The following is a 13,399-nucleotide window of genomic DNA, read 5'->3' on the forward strand; positions in this document are numbered from 1 at the left end:
TCTGGCACTGTCACACAGATGCTCTGGGTTTGGAAAGGTTTTCAGGACAGCTGCTTTTCGAGCCTCTTCTTCGGTGCATCATGCTGACGTTTCTTCGGAAATTCTCTGTCTTTCATTTCCTCATCATCTCCTGCTGTTTACTCAATTATGTGAGACCTGAGGACAATCCGAATATTCCAGCAATCGCCAAATACTTCAACACGAAAGGGAGGTATGAGGAAGTGAACCCGCATCTCATAGAGGACATACTTGCCGTAAACAGGTCTGTTTTACAGCCCCCTTCTGCACAATGTCAACAAGTTCATCTGACCGCCATCATAAGACACGGCACGAGGTACCCCACGTCCAAAAACATCAGGGAAATGCAGCAGCTTTACAACATCGTCCAGCACAATGCCTCAGGTGAGGAGAGCTGGCTGCGTGAGATCCAGAGCCAGTGGAAAATGTGGTACACTGAGGACATGGACGGCCGACTCGTCCAGAAGGGCGTGAACGACCACAGGCATCTGGCTGTCAGGCTGTCAAAGCTGTTCCCCTCCCTGGTTACGGAGGAGAAGCTCCGGGGTGGATTCATCAAGTTCATAAGCAGCTCCAAGCACAGGTGTGTCAACAGCACGCTGTCCTTCAAGGCGGGACTGACAGAGCTGTGGGCTATTACAGGTACGACCAGCATCAGATGTCACAGTTTACACCACCTGCACGCACCTCCAGCATAACCTGCTCCTTTCTCCACCCAGATCAGGAGTTTGACCATGCAGTGAACGACACCCTGATGAGGTTCTTTGACCAGTGCACCAGGTTTGTGCAGGAAGTCGACAACAACCGCTCGGCTCTGTCGGAGTTGGACAACTTCAGGCAGGGGCCGGAGATGAGGAGGGTCCAGCAGAAGATCGCAGACCGTCTCAGAGTCCCGTACAATACCATCACGCACGGTTGAATCTGCAGAAACACCACCTTTTCATTCCAATTAGTGTGTTGTGTGCATGTACAAAGATTTTAACCTTAAAGTGTACATATATACAGAATGCGTCCCAGGTAAATGACTGTCTCTGTGTGAAAAGAGTAATACCAGAAGTTTGCCTTCAATCCAAAGTGCCTTTACAGCAGATCACAGCCTCAGTGCATATTAACTAGATATTGTATATTATCTAATTAAACATATAGTGTATCAGTGTCCACTGGGTGGAGCTGAAAACTACTTCCAGAGCAACTGTAATGTTACTAGATGGTGCTAATAGTAGAAATATGTCATATTTTCTAACACATTGTCTGTGTAATTCAACCACTAAACATTTTATATGAACTTCTCTCCTGCAGACCTGACCGAGGCCGCATTTTACTTGTGTGCTTATGAATTTGCAATCAAGGCGCTGAGCTCCCCTTGGTGTCAGCTCTTCGATGAGGACGATGCAAAGGTAAAAGTAATTAGTGGTCATGATGTTTGGGAGGCTGATAACAGGAGATGTTTGCAGGTCAGAACAAATCTGGTGTTTTACTGCACAATGGGCCTTTTTCACAGCACAGGTGTTACTAATAGCATTAACAATGGCTCTGCTGTGTTCAAGTGTCCCAGTAAGTGATGACGGTGCGACAGAGAGTCCGCACGCACAATACCAGGACCCTGAAAGTGAAGCAGCTAAATGGAATTCAGCCATCATTCATTTCTTTTTTGCAGATGTGCTTTTTGTAACTTCCCCTGTGAAAAAGGCTGTTACGGCGCCACATTTCAAAGTGCAAAAATGTCTTTACTCAACAACTTGGGCAGCAAATTTCTGCACTATTTCATCGTGACCAATTCATTTATTTGTAGAGCCCTTTAAGTGTTGGACAGGATGCATTTCACATTTTCACATTTATGACAAGCAAGTCTCCTGGCAGAGAAGCACCTCAGCTGATCAGACGGGCACTTTGGGGGACTTCAGGTTAACCAAGGGGACGGGGTGTACAGAAATTAAACCAACTAGTGAATCCAACACAAACAAGGACAAAGCAAACAAAGTGCCCTCTCTAATCCAGGTCAGAGGTACTCTCACTATTACACTATGTTTCTAAAGAAGGAAGGAGGAATATGAATATTAACTTAAGTGGGTTGTTCGAGGGAGTCAGGACAAAACAAAAATCACCTTTTCTTTGTCATGTGTATGACAAAGAGTGTTTTGCCTCTTGTGTTACAAGCTGACCTGACATCCACACAGCCTGAGGCCGGCTCCCAGTGTGCAAAACTAATAGATTTCTAAATTGGGATATTCTTCATGTAAAGCCCACCCACTCACAGGCCACCTTTTAACTACCTGCACCAACAGGTTATGGAGTATGAAAGCGACCTGAGGGAATTCTGGAAAAGAGGCTACGGTTATGATATTAACAGCAAGTCGAGCTGCATCCTCTTCCACGATGTGTTTAGTCGACTGGAGAAGGCAGCGAGCGAGAACAAGTGAGTGAACTGTGAATGACCTGCAGACCACATGCATGTAGACTATTACTGAAAACCTTCAATGGAACAGATGAAACAACTGATGGTATAAATCAGTCTGTTTGTCATTTTTGCCATTTTGATATAAATAAATTATAAATCATCTATTTAAGGTTAAGTGTGCTAAGACTGGTCTGTGTCCTATCCCTTATTTAGAACTATGGAGGTTTAAAATGTGTCTTTACACACATATAGACTGAAAAATAACTGTGGTTTTAACACTTGTCCAACAACCCACACATTACCTGGTACAGGCTGCATATTCTGCTTTCTAACAAGTGTTTATTTACACTAAATTCAGCCCCTTCAGAGTTTCAGTTAACGTCTGAACCCCATTTGTCCCGTATGTCAGGTCAGGTCAGCAGGTGACTGAAGCCGTGACGGTCCAGGTCGGCCATGCAGACACCCTCCTGCCGCTGCTAACCCTCCTGGGCTTCTTCAAGGACAGCGATGCCCTAACTTCCACCAACTACGCCTCACAGGCCCAGCGCTCCTTCCGCACCAGCCGCATGTTACCCTATGCAGCTAACCTGCTGCTGGTGCTGTACGACTGTGGGGGAGGCGACCTGAGACTGCAGCCGCTGCTCAACGAGAGGCCTTTGACTTTCCCCGGTCTGACTGACCGGCAGGCCTCCGTGCCGCGTTACCAAGACGTCAGAGAGCACTACGGGGAGCTGCTCCGAGGCTGCGACTTTGAGACTGAGTGTCAGCTGTTCAAGCAGTCGCTTTAAGTTCAGGCAGACGGGGGCAGATTCTGGAGTTATGGTTGCTGTAATGTGCAAGATGGAATAAACAACACACAGTATGAAAATGTAACTGGGTGTCATTTCTAAATGTTCTGCTTTAGAAATTTCAAATATGGGTGTCTTACTTTGATCATCTTGCTGCTCACAGTAAGCACTAATGTGTTTTGTGAAGCGCTGAATAGAAAATTAAGATATCAATAAATGTGCTGTTGTTTTTCTGAGATGTGGTTTTCTTTCCATTAGTTATGGGAAGTCAATAATATAGAAAACTGTAATATGGAAAACCATTTTAATGACTTTCTGAGTGGGAAAACATAGTTGACCTTTGCCATTGAGTTGTCTGAAAAAGTAAAAAATGTCTTAACATGTTTTATATCAACACATATCCACATGCAACAGTATCTAATATACAATAATAAATGTCGTAGGCAGTCAGAGTCACTTTAGTGACTGATTTAAAGGAAGAGAGCAACAGTGGTGGACTGTAACAAAGTACATTTAGTCAAATACTGTATTCATTCACAGCTTTGATGTATTTCTACTTCTCTTGAGTGTCTCTGTTTTACACTTTTTACTCCTTTACATTTCAGAGGTAAATATTGTACTTTTTACTTTGACTGCTTTAGTTACCAGCTACTTTACAAAGTAAGACTTTTGCATAGAAAACATATGTAGAGCTCATAAAATATGAATTTCTGATTTAAATGATCCTAAATTACCCAACAGTGTATACAAGCACACGTAATTTGTCCATGTATCAGTCGGTCGATTGACAAGAAATGAATTGACGAGTATTCTGATAATCATTTAAGTCATTTCCATCCAGCTTCTCAAATGTGACGATTTGCTGCTTTTCATTTGAAAATCTTTAATTCATTTCTATTCATTTCGAAGTGCGTACTTTCCTCTCTGCAAACAAAACAAGTACTTTTACTATTATTAGTTAATGTAGATTCAGCTGATTAAACCTCTAAAGCTTTACTTCAGATTGTAAATGTTGCACTTCTATTTATTGTCATGGAGTATTCTTACTGTGTGTGGATCTGAGTGCATCTCACACCACTGGAGGGCAACAAAGACTGTCATGAATCCCACAATGCACTTCAACTCTTGACTAACTGTGTCATGGTATTGTTTTGATCTGAGAGGCTTTTTTTTTTTGATCAGACCTGGTCAGACTAGAAAACCAGGGCTGGAGCAGACTAACTGATCTGTAGTAGGTTCGATTAAAGGCAATAAAGTTTCCACTCCATAAGCAGAGTACATATGTAGTGTAGAGTAACATTTGGCTGCAGGACTACCATCAGAGCTGAAATGTGCATATGCACAATTAGTAATGTGATAAAAGGTGGTCAAGGTCCATTATGGTCTATTGTGAAACCTGAATGTGAGGCTTGTTTTGCTGCAGGCTGATTGGTCGGACTGTGCCACATGGACCTACGTCACTCAGTTTGGGGTCTGGTATGCGGGGGGTGCACGCGGCCATACATTCAGGCAACCAGGCTGCATCATGCCGATCAATCTGTGGAAAGTCATCCTTGTTCATTTCTCCACCATCAGTGTTTTCTGCTGCTGTTTAGTGAAACCCGCTGAGGATGCAAACATACCGGCAATCGCCAAATACTTCAGCACGAAAGGGAGGTACGAGGAAGTGAACCCGCATCTCATAGAGGACATACTTGCCGTAAACAGGTCTGTTTTACAGCCCCCTTCCGCACAATGTCAAGAGATTCACCTGACTGCCATCATAAGACACGGCACCAGGTACCCCACGTCCAAAAACGTCAAGAAGATGCGGAAGTTGTACGAGCTGGTGAAGAGCAGCGCCTCAGGTGAGGAGAGCTGGCTGCGTGAGATCCAGAGCCAGTGGAAAATGTGGTACACTGAGGACATGGACGGCCGACTCGTCCAGAAGGGCGTGAACGACCACAGGCATCTGGCTGTCAGGCTGTCAAAGCTGTTCCCCTCCCTGGTTACGGAGGAGAAGCTCCGGGGTGGATTCATCAAGTTCATAAGCAGCTCCAAGCACAGGTGTGTCAACAGCACGCTGTCCTTCAAGGCGGGACTGACAGAGCTGTGGGCTATTACAGGTACGACCAGCATCAGATGTCACAGTTTACACCACCTGCACGCACCTCCAGCATAACCTGCTCCTTTCTCCACCCAGATCAGGAGTTTGACCATGCAGTGAACGACGCCCTGATGAGGTTCTTTGACCAGTGCACCAGGTATGTGCAGGAAGTCGACAACAACCGCTCGGCTCTGTCGGAGTTGGACAACTTCAAGCAGGGGCCGGAGATGAGGAGGGTCCAGCAGAAGATCGCAGACCGTCTCGGAGTCCCGTACAATACCATCACAGATGGTCAGTAATGGAGGGAGTGTTTGCATCCTGTGTTTGGGTGAAAACATAGTAATTACAAGAGTGTAAAGGTTCAGTGTTAAGCTTTACTGTCATTGCACCACACAGGATTTACAGTGTTTTTTCCTGCCATTGTCGCCTGATGCTGCCTAATGTGCTCTTAGAGGAAAAGTGTCTTGAAATAATGATTATATAAATACAGATTGATTAATCTGATTGAGCACAGCGAGGAAAGCAGCCGCTCTGTGTTTTGGTGGCAGCAGGGTGAACAGGCATGTCTGGGGAGGATGTTTTAGTGTCCTTTAGTGTCCTTTGGTCTCTGTGCAGCTCACTGATACCACCGATGCTCAGTAGACGGGTACCAGCGATGTTCTGGGTGGTTTTAATCACCCGCTGCAGAGCCCTCCTGTCCTGGGCCGTGCACCTCCTCTGCCAGAAGACGTTTCCAGCCTGGAAGCTTTATATCACTCCTTTATAAAAGTTAACAAGACTTTAAAGAGATTTTTGCCTTCTGAAATACAGCTGCTGCTTATCGTTCTTTACCAGAGTGGACATGTGTGGTGTCCATGACAGGTTCACCTGCTCCCCTAACCTCAGCTCCACTGCTCTGGACGGGGTCTTTGCCTTCTTTTTTCCTAAAACCAACACCACTTCCTTTGTTGTTTCTGTGCACCACCCTGCCCACCGCTGTTCACTTCCTGCCTTTATGAAGTCTCATTGTTGTTTGTGATCCGGCCGATGACAGTGGTGTCGTTTGAAGACTTCATGTCAACTAGAGTAATACAAGCGTTAGAGCAGGCTTTTCACACAGGGCCCATCTATAAGACAGGGCCACATAATAACGCAGGGCCCAGCTGATACTTCAGTGCTGAATTTTCTCAAACATTTACAAGTAATGAAATTGGGAACCTGGGACTTTGGGCCTAGTTGGTAATCCAGCATTGGTGCCATATCATTTCATGTTATTGGATTAGTATTACTAATGCATTGATGGAAGTAGCATTTACTGCTGTAGTTGGTCTATAACTTTTTATTAAGATGGTAAGAATACAAATATTTTTTAAATATTTGTCTTTTATTCTCTTTTAAACTAATTTCCTAATAATAAAGAGATTTTCTTGAAAAAAGTAGTGGTGTGTAGAAACATCCTGCTGGTTATATTTCACACTGAGCATTCGCACAGTAGATGGAGCTGTTTTCTAATTGGACAGTATTGAGGCTGGACTAGATGGAGCCGTAGCCACTGTTTCAATACTACTCCTACTACTACTAACAATAATATGAATAATAATAACAAGAATAGATATAATAACAATAGTAATAATAATAATAGTGGGTGTGACAGGCCTCAAACTGGTTCAGTGATTAATTGATACACAGAATACAATGTAAGTTGTAAGTAAGTAAAATCGGGTCCCCTCTCTCTGCTTTTTGTTTGTGTATGTTTTAATGGCTGCCCGGCCTGTCTTCATTTCACTACTTATTAACATTTCGTTGTGACCTTTCTCCTCCAGACATGGCTGAAGCTGCGTTTTACTTGTGTGCCTACGAGTTTGCCATCAAGACGGTGAACTCTCCCTGGTGTCGGCTCTTCGATGAGGTCGATGCACAGGTACGGGCCTCGGCTTTTCGGTGATGGTAGATTTAACGTCTCTGTTAATTCATCCTCTACAGCTTACAGGTAAGAGTCCACGATGACGGTAGGAGGAGGTGTGACCGGTGCGGGTGATACTTAGTTATCTGCTAGTTAAGTTACTGTTAATCATTCATCGTAATAAATCCTCAAATCGTGCCAGGAGCAGTGTCTCAAGACACTTCAGTAGGTCAAATTCCTGAATATGTTTTATCTTTTTGATAAGGTTTTTAAACCTGATGATGACCTACACAGAATAACTCCCACTAGACGCCCTATATATTTGTTGGTAATGCCTCCTCTGCTTTGCCACTGTATTCACTCCTCAGGAAACTGATTTGCATCATTCACGTCACAAAGAGTGCTTTGTGTCTTGTGTTACAAGCTGACCCAACACTCAGGTAGCCTGAAATGTTACCTCTCATAGCAAAACACTGGCTTTGTTTTTTTTAGTCTTCACAAGCCCACCTCTCATCCAGACCAGAGTTATTATAGTTTTTTTAATTTTTGTTTTGAATTGAGTTCAGTCTCCAGAGTGGGTTCTTTCTGTTTAGTTTTTATTGTTTTAGTTAAGTTTGTAATGGTGAAGTTTTTTTTTTTATTATTATGATATGGGGTGTATTTGTCAGGGGAAAATGTAAGGAGTTCTGAGTTGACTCACAGTCGTATAGACATCCCAGACTCTGTAAACATGCACCAACGCCTCCTCATGCTTGTTGTCGGGACAAATTTGCCCAAATTGACCAAGAGTAGAATTAAAGACATTTCCATTGATATGTTTTTGTTTTATTTTAGCTAGTTTGTTAAGTACCCAATTGGCCTGGTTTTAGTTTTTAGTTTTAGTTAAGTATATCCTGACCAGCTGTGATTTCTACTCTCTGGTTCAACAGGTTATGGAATATGCAAATGACCTGAAGCAATTCTGGAAAAGAGGCTACGGTTATGATATTAACAGCAAGTCGAGCTGCATCCTCTTCCACGATGTGTTTAGTCGACTGGACCAGGCGGCCAGCGAGAACAAGTGAGTAAAACGTGAACGTCTCTCTGTAAATAGAAACGAGGGGAAAAAACCCATGAAAAGACCAAAACCAATGAAACGGTGGTGCCTCCTGCGTCATACACATTTCAGCCTGTGGTGCTGAGAACTGGTACAGGCAGAGCACCAACTATCAAAACTCTGCTGGTGCTGGAGTGTAAACTGCGGGCGGAGCCCCCCTGTGGTCCCCAGGACAAAGGCAAATACCATAAATTTAAAATGTGTCACTAAATGTAGCACCTGAATCTGAGTGAACGCAGAATGTGAAACAAGTAAGGAATGCAAAGAGAGTCACAAGTCACAACTTGTTGAATTTGAGTTACAGGTTTTAACTTTTAACTTTTTTTTAAAGGGGACACCTTTTAATGTCTTTACAGCATAAATATATAGATATGTTTTTTATTTAACCTTTATTTAACCAGGAGAATCCCATTAAGATTCAGAACCTATTTTTCAAGGGAGTCCTGGCCAAGATAGGCAGCAGCAAGTACAAAACACAAGCCAAACAAAACACCATATGTGTACCTGGCGTCTCTCCAGGCCCTCAGACTATGAGGAAACACCATCATCTATCATTTTTCCCTGCTGTATTTTTTTGTACAAGTGTCCAAATCTGTTGGTCATGTGACCTCCTCCAGCCCATCAGCAGGCTAACGGTCCTGCCCGCTGAACACCTGAATCCACCTCACTGTCTACCTTTGCTATAACACCAGCTCTAGTTATAAGATGTTAGAGATAGGAGCAAAGCTTGCAAATTGTTCTGTTGTTGGCTGCAAAAACCCAAAAGTAGTTTTCATGTCCTAACACCAAAAGTATGCAATCTGCACAATATGAGAAAAATACTGTGTTTGTTGAACATTGCAGCATTTAAACATGTTCTAGTCGGAGCCCCAAATACAAGAAGGAACATGAAAATGAGCATAACGTGTCTCCTTTAAGCTAAAAGCCTTAGGAGGTGTGACGAACTTCAGTTGTGTAAAAATCTCTGCGTCTGCCTCCAACGTGGCTTTCAGGTCATGTGGTAGCCAACAAGAGAGCGATGTGATGATGTAAACCAATGTGATATTTATCTCCTGTGTGAACATACCGAGGTGGACTCACCCACAAGTACAGAGATCAAATCTCTATTCAGGCCTTCGCAGCTCAAATTTAAGACTTTGAGTTTTAAGTTTCAAGTTCTTTATGGTCATTTGCACAACAATTGGGCTTCAGTGCAGCAGTTGGAAAAAAAAAAAATCTTAAGGACAAAAGGTAAGAAATGGGAACACACACACATATATATATATGTGTGTGTGTGTGTGTGTGTGTGTGTGTGTGTGTATATATATAATAGAATAAAATGAAATGCATAAATACACACACAACCACACACTAACACAACATTTATTAACATAAATAAACGTGGTATAAAGGTAAAGTGTACCAATACAAGGGACAATAATGAGCTTTAGAGCTCAGGAGGTCCACAGTCCAGTGGCGTGAGGGATGAAGCCTGGTGGTGCAGGACCGGATGCTTGGATACGGTCTGCTGGACCACAGCAGACAGCTTGTGGCTCGGGTGACTGGAGTCTCTGATGATCCCGTCAGCCTTCATGGATGGCAGCTCCTTCCTGGTGATGTGCTGAGCGGCTTTCACCACCTTCTGTAATAGCAGGTGATGATGCAGCCAGTCAGTGGTGCACCTGTGGAGAATCCTGGAGTCCATTTTGAGCTTTTGCAGCCTGCGGATGAAGAAGAGCCGTTGTCTCTCTGTTTTTGGGACGGTGTCTGTGTGGTGAGTCTACTTCAGCTCCTCCCCGAAGTGGAACCTGAAGCTGCCGACTCTCTCCGCCACGGTCCCGTTGATGAAGATGTGTCTGTCCTGCTCACTGTTGCTTCCTACAGGTCACAATCAGCTGCTTTGTTTTGCTGACACTGAGATTAAGATAGGATATACTTTATTGGTACAAAGCTGGAATAGTGCACCACACGGTTACAATCAAATCATGATAGTTTCCTTCAGCAGGGTGGAAGGTGTGGTGGTGACTAACGTGGGTCCATGTAATTAATGTTTCGACTAGCTGTGATGACGGAGGTCAGCGTTAGTGTGTAGTAATGGCTCAGGCAGAGGGTTGTAGTCGTTTTTAGGGACAGGAACCATGGTGGTCTTCTTAAAACGTGGGGACTACAGACTTGAACAGTGACAGATTGAGATCTGCACGCACATTGAGAGCTCGGCCAGTGATGCCATTGATGAATCCTTTTAAAAGACCTGCACACCTGCCCTGGATCTGAATGGGGTCCTCGAGCTTTTGCAGCTCCTCAGCTAAGAAGTTGCACTCAAAGCACACATAGCAGATGCTCAGTTGAAATGGATTAAACAATCATCATGTGCTTTTCTTTTGATGTGGGTTGTTTCTATTTTTTTAGTCAAGTACCCCAAAAAAAATACTTACCATATATTTAATATACAAAAAAAAAGACCTGAAAAGTGGCCTCAGGCAGAACTTGGTACAAGATGCAGATGCAGTTTCCGTGCAGACTGCTTTTTTTTTTTTTTTTTAAATCTCTTGTAGGATTTCATCTACATTCATTTCTTTAAGCTTTACTGAAATGAGTCAACAATTTCACTTCCCTAATTACTAAGTCAGTTTACGATGTCACTTTGAGTTTGGCTGAAGAAAAGATGACAGTTCTCGGCTTCGCTCAGACGTTAATGTGAACCTTTCCTAAATGTGTCTGCACAAACACCCCACTGGACTGTTCCCCGGTTACTTCTTAATCTCTCTCATTCTTTGTTGGACCAGAAAGTGATGTTGTTGTTTCCTGCTTCAGGTGAAAAGAGGTGTAAAATAACTGTGGTATAATCACTTGTCCAACAACCCACACATTACCTGGTACAGGCTGCATATTCTGCTTTACAACAAGTGTTTGTTTACACTAAATTCAGCCCCTTCAGTGTTTCAGTTAACGTCTGAACCCCATTTTGTCCCGTATGTCAGGTCGGGTCAGCGGGTGACTGAAGCCGTGACGGTCCAGGTCGGCCATGCAGAGACCCTCCTGCCGCTGCTAACCCTCCTGGGCTTCTTCAAGGACAGCGATGCCCTAACTTCCACCAACTACGCTTCACAGGCCCAGCGCTCCTTCCGCACCAGCCGCATGTTACCCTATGCAGCTAACCTGCTGCTGGTGCTGTACGACTGTGGGGGAGGCGACCTGAGACTGCAGCCGCTGCTCAACGAGAAGCCTTTGACTTTCCCCGGTCTGACTGACCGGCAGGCCTCCGTGCCACGTTACCAAGACGTCAGAGAGCACTACGGGGAGCTGCTCCGAGGCTGCGACTTTGAGACTGAGTGTCAGCTGTTCAAGCAGTCGCTTTAAGTTCAGGCAGACGGGGCAGATTCTGGAAAATAAGGCTTTATGGTGTTTTATTTGCAAAATGGAGTGAAAATGTTGATCCATAATAGGAGCATCTTCGTCTGAATGCTTCCTCTATGTAAACTACAGACATAATTTGACCTCCTTCCACTTTCACTTGCAGATTCGGTGTCTGTGAAACCCTCAATGATTTCAACTTCACCTGTACCATTACAGTATTACTACTGCTGCGTTGCTTCTCTCTATTATTGCACAACTTAGAGCAGGAATGAAATAACTTATGTTTGCAGTGTAGAGACTTTACATGGAGAAAACTGGTCACCTTTGGCTTGAGAGAGCACAAGATTGTGTGGCCATTATGTATGATGATAAACTCAGGTGGTGTTTAACCTTGTAAGTTATTTGGCAGGCCTGAACTTAACTCAACACAATGTTATCACAAACTTTGAGCGAGTGGCCAAATCATGGTTGTATTATAAGAACTGGATTCTGTACATGAAACCAAAATCAGTCTGTAAATCAGCAAATGCATTTGTTTGAGATTCCCAATCCCCACGAAATGACTCGTTTCACCATCAGAATCTGATCCATTCAGTCCGCTAACATTTGAAAGGTCCAGAGGAGTCGAACTATTAAATCATTTTATCTAAAGTTGCGGCTCAGCAGGTCCGAGGTGCTTTTCATGCCTGGGAAGTCAAACTTTTTTGGCTTCATGCACCACTGAGCAGCTTTCATAGAAATGAACGGGGCTTTCATCGCTGTATCCAGTTTTCTTTGTTTGTCCAAGGCTGGTCAATGACTTGTAAAACAGCGGTGACATCTATTCTGGAAAGGTTTTTACAAAGATGAATCCCCCATCGTTCAAAAATATACAATTCACAGAGTAATAATTGACTGCGTTTATAGCTGGAGGTGTCGTGTCAACAGTTTTGCAGACGTCTGCGGGGAAAATGCTTTTACGGCTACAACAGATTTTTCAGCACAGCTAGTGGCCAAAAACTTGGCAGCAAAAGCGGCGGTCTGGTGTCCAGTTCTTCGAACACATCCAGGGGCCAAATTCTCCCATCACTGGGTAGACTTCCTAGAGCCTGGAAACAGAGCCAGGAGGATGTGCAGAAGTCTAGTTTTCTCTCAGACCACTTTAATTACTACCTACTAAAGGATTTTTGGGGATATTTTTGCTCAATGGCACCAAAAATAAACTGCGTACCCCAGCTTTAAAGCGGCTCCTGTTATATGACTAGTATTGTCTTGTAGTCTTACAACTTTTCAATAAGGCACTCTTTTACAGGGTTGTAACTAATGGCTGTATTGATGGTTAATTAAGATAATTATTTACAGATGTCATTAAAAACCATTTACAACTGCTTACTTTTACATTACAGAGGACTTACTTGCACTGCTAGTTAGTAGTTACATCAAGTGTATTTGAACTCTCGTCCCACAGATGTTATCGGTTACCGATCTCTGCTGTTTCAATACATTCAATTACACATTTTAAGGATTTATTAGCGAATACTTGCTCTTTTAACAGAGAGGTTTGGTTGCTTTGAATTTGCGTGTAAGACTTGGTAAATTCGGCGCGTCTTAACCCAGGAGAGAGAAACTTTTAAGCTAAACTTTCTGCCATTTTACTCCGGTGGAGTTAAGCTAGCCTAACCGCTAACCGTTAGCTAACGGCGGCGCTGACTCGGTGCTGGACGGGGACATTTTCACGGTTCAGTCCGGTAACTTTAACCTATTTTGGCTGTCGTGCCAGTCAGGCGTTTCTTGTAGCAGCAATAATACGAGCCAT

The 13,399-nt window shown here is 43.7% G+C and overlaps 2 protein-coding genes across 2 annotated transcripts; both read left to right on the top strand.

Moving 5' to 3' along the window:
- Window positions 1-80: 80 nt before the first annotated feature.
- On the top strand, window positions 81-3,284 carry LOC139210598 (multiple inositol polyphosphate phosphatase 1-like). Its single transcript, XM_070840661.1, has 5 exons — window positions 81-660; window positions 738-932; window positions 1,318-1,415; window positions 2,304-2,434; window positions 2,826-3,284. The coding sequence occupies exons 1-5, from the start codon at window positions 81-83 to the stop codon at window positions 3,202-3,204; spliced, it is 1,383 nt and encodes a 460-aa protein (XP_070696762.1). The 3' UTR covers window positions 3,205-3,284.
- A 1,396-nt stretch (window positions 3,285-4,680) lies between these two features.
- Window positions 4,681-12,846, top strand: minpp1a (multiple inositol-polyphosphate phosphatase 1a). The gene is made up of 5 exons (XM_070840660.1): window positions 4,681-5,309; window positions 5,387-5,581; window positions 7,093-7,190; window positions 8,102-8,232; window positions 11,229-12,846. The coding sequence occupies exons 1-5, from the start codon at window positions 4,730-4,732 to the stop codon at window positions 11,605-11,607; spliced, it is 1,383 nt and encodes a 460-aa protein (XP_070696761.1). The 5' UTR covers window positions 4,681-4,729; the 3' UTR covers window positions 11,608-12,846.
- The last annotated feature ends 553 nt before the right edge of the window (window positions 12,847-13,399 follow it).

The sequence above is a fragment of the Pempheris klunzingeri genome, chromosome 12 (assembly GCF_042242105.1).
Source record: "Pempheris klunzingeri isolate RE-2024b chromosome 12, fPemKlu1.hap1, whole genome shotgun sequence".
Classification (NCBI taxonomy): domain Eukaryota; kingdom Metazoa; phylum Chordata; class Actinopteri; order Acropomatiformes; family Pempheridae; genus Pempheris; species Pempheris klunzingeri.

Bases quoted from the DNA above. Each gene is read 5' to 3' on its own strand.
- LOC139210598 (XM_070840661.1), top strand. From the start codon at position 81: ATGCTGACGTTTCTTCGGAAATTCTCTGTCTTTCATTTCCTCATCATC. The intron at 933-1,317 runs GTTGAATCTGCA...TCTCTCCTGCAG, and splicing joins GTACAATACCATCACGCACG to ACCTGACCGAGGCCGCATTT. The intron at 1,416-2,303 runs GTAAAAGTAATT...CTGCACCAACAG, and splicing joins TCGATGAGGACGATGCAAAG to GTTATGGAGTATGAAAGCGA.
- minpp1a (XM_070840660.1), top strand. From the start codon at position 4,730: ATGCCGATCAATCTGTGGAAAGTCATCCTTGTTCATTTCTCCACCATC. The intron at 5,582-7,092 runs GTCAGTAATGGA...TTTCTCCTCCAG, and splicing joins GTACAATACCATCACAGATG to ACATGGCTGAAGCTGCGTTT. The intron at 8,233-11,228 runs GTGAGTAAAACG...CCCGTATGTCAG, and splicing joins CAGGCGGCCAGCGAGAACAA to GTCGGGTCAGCGGGTGACTG.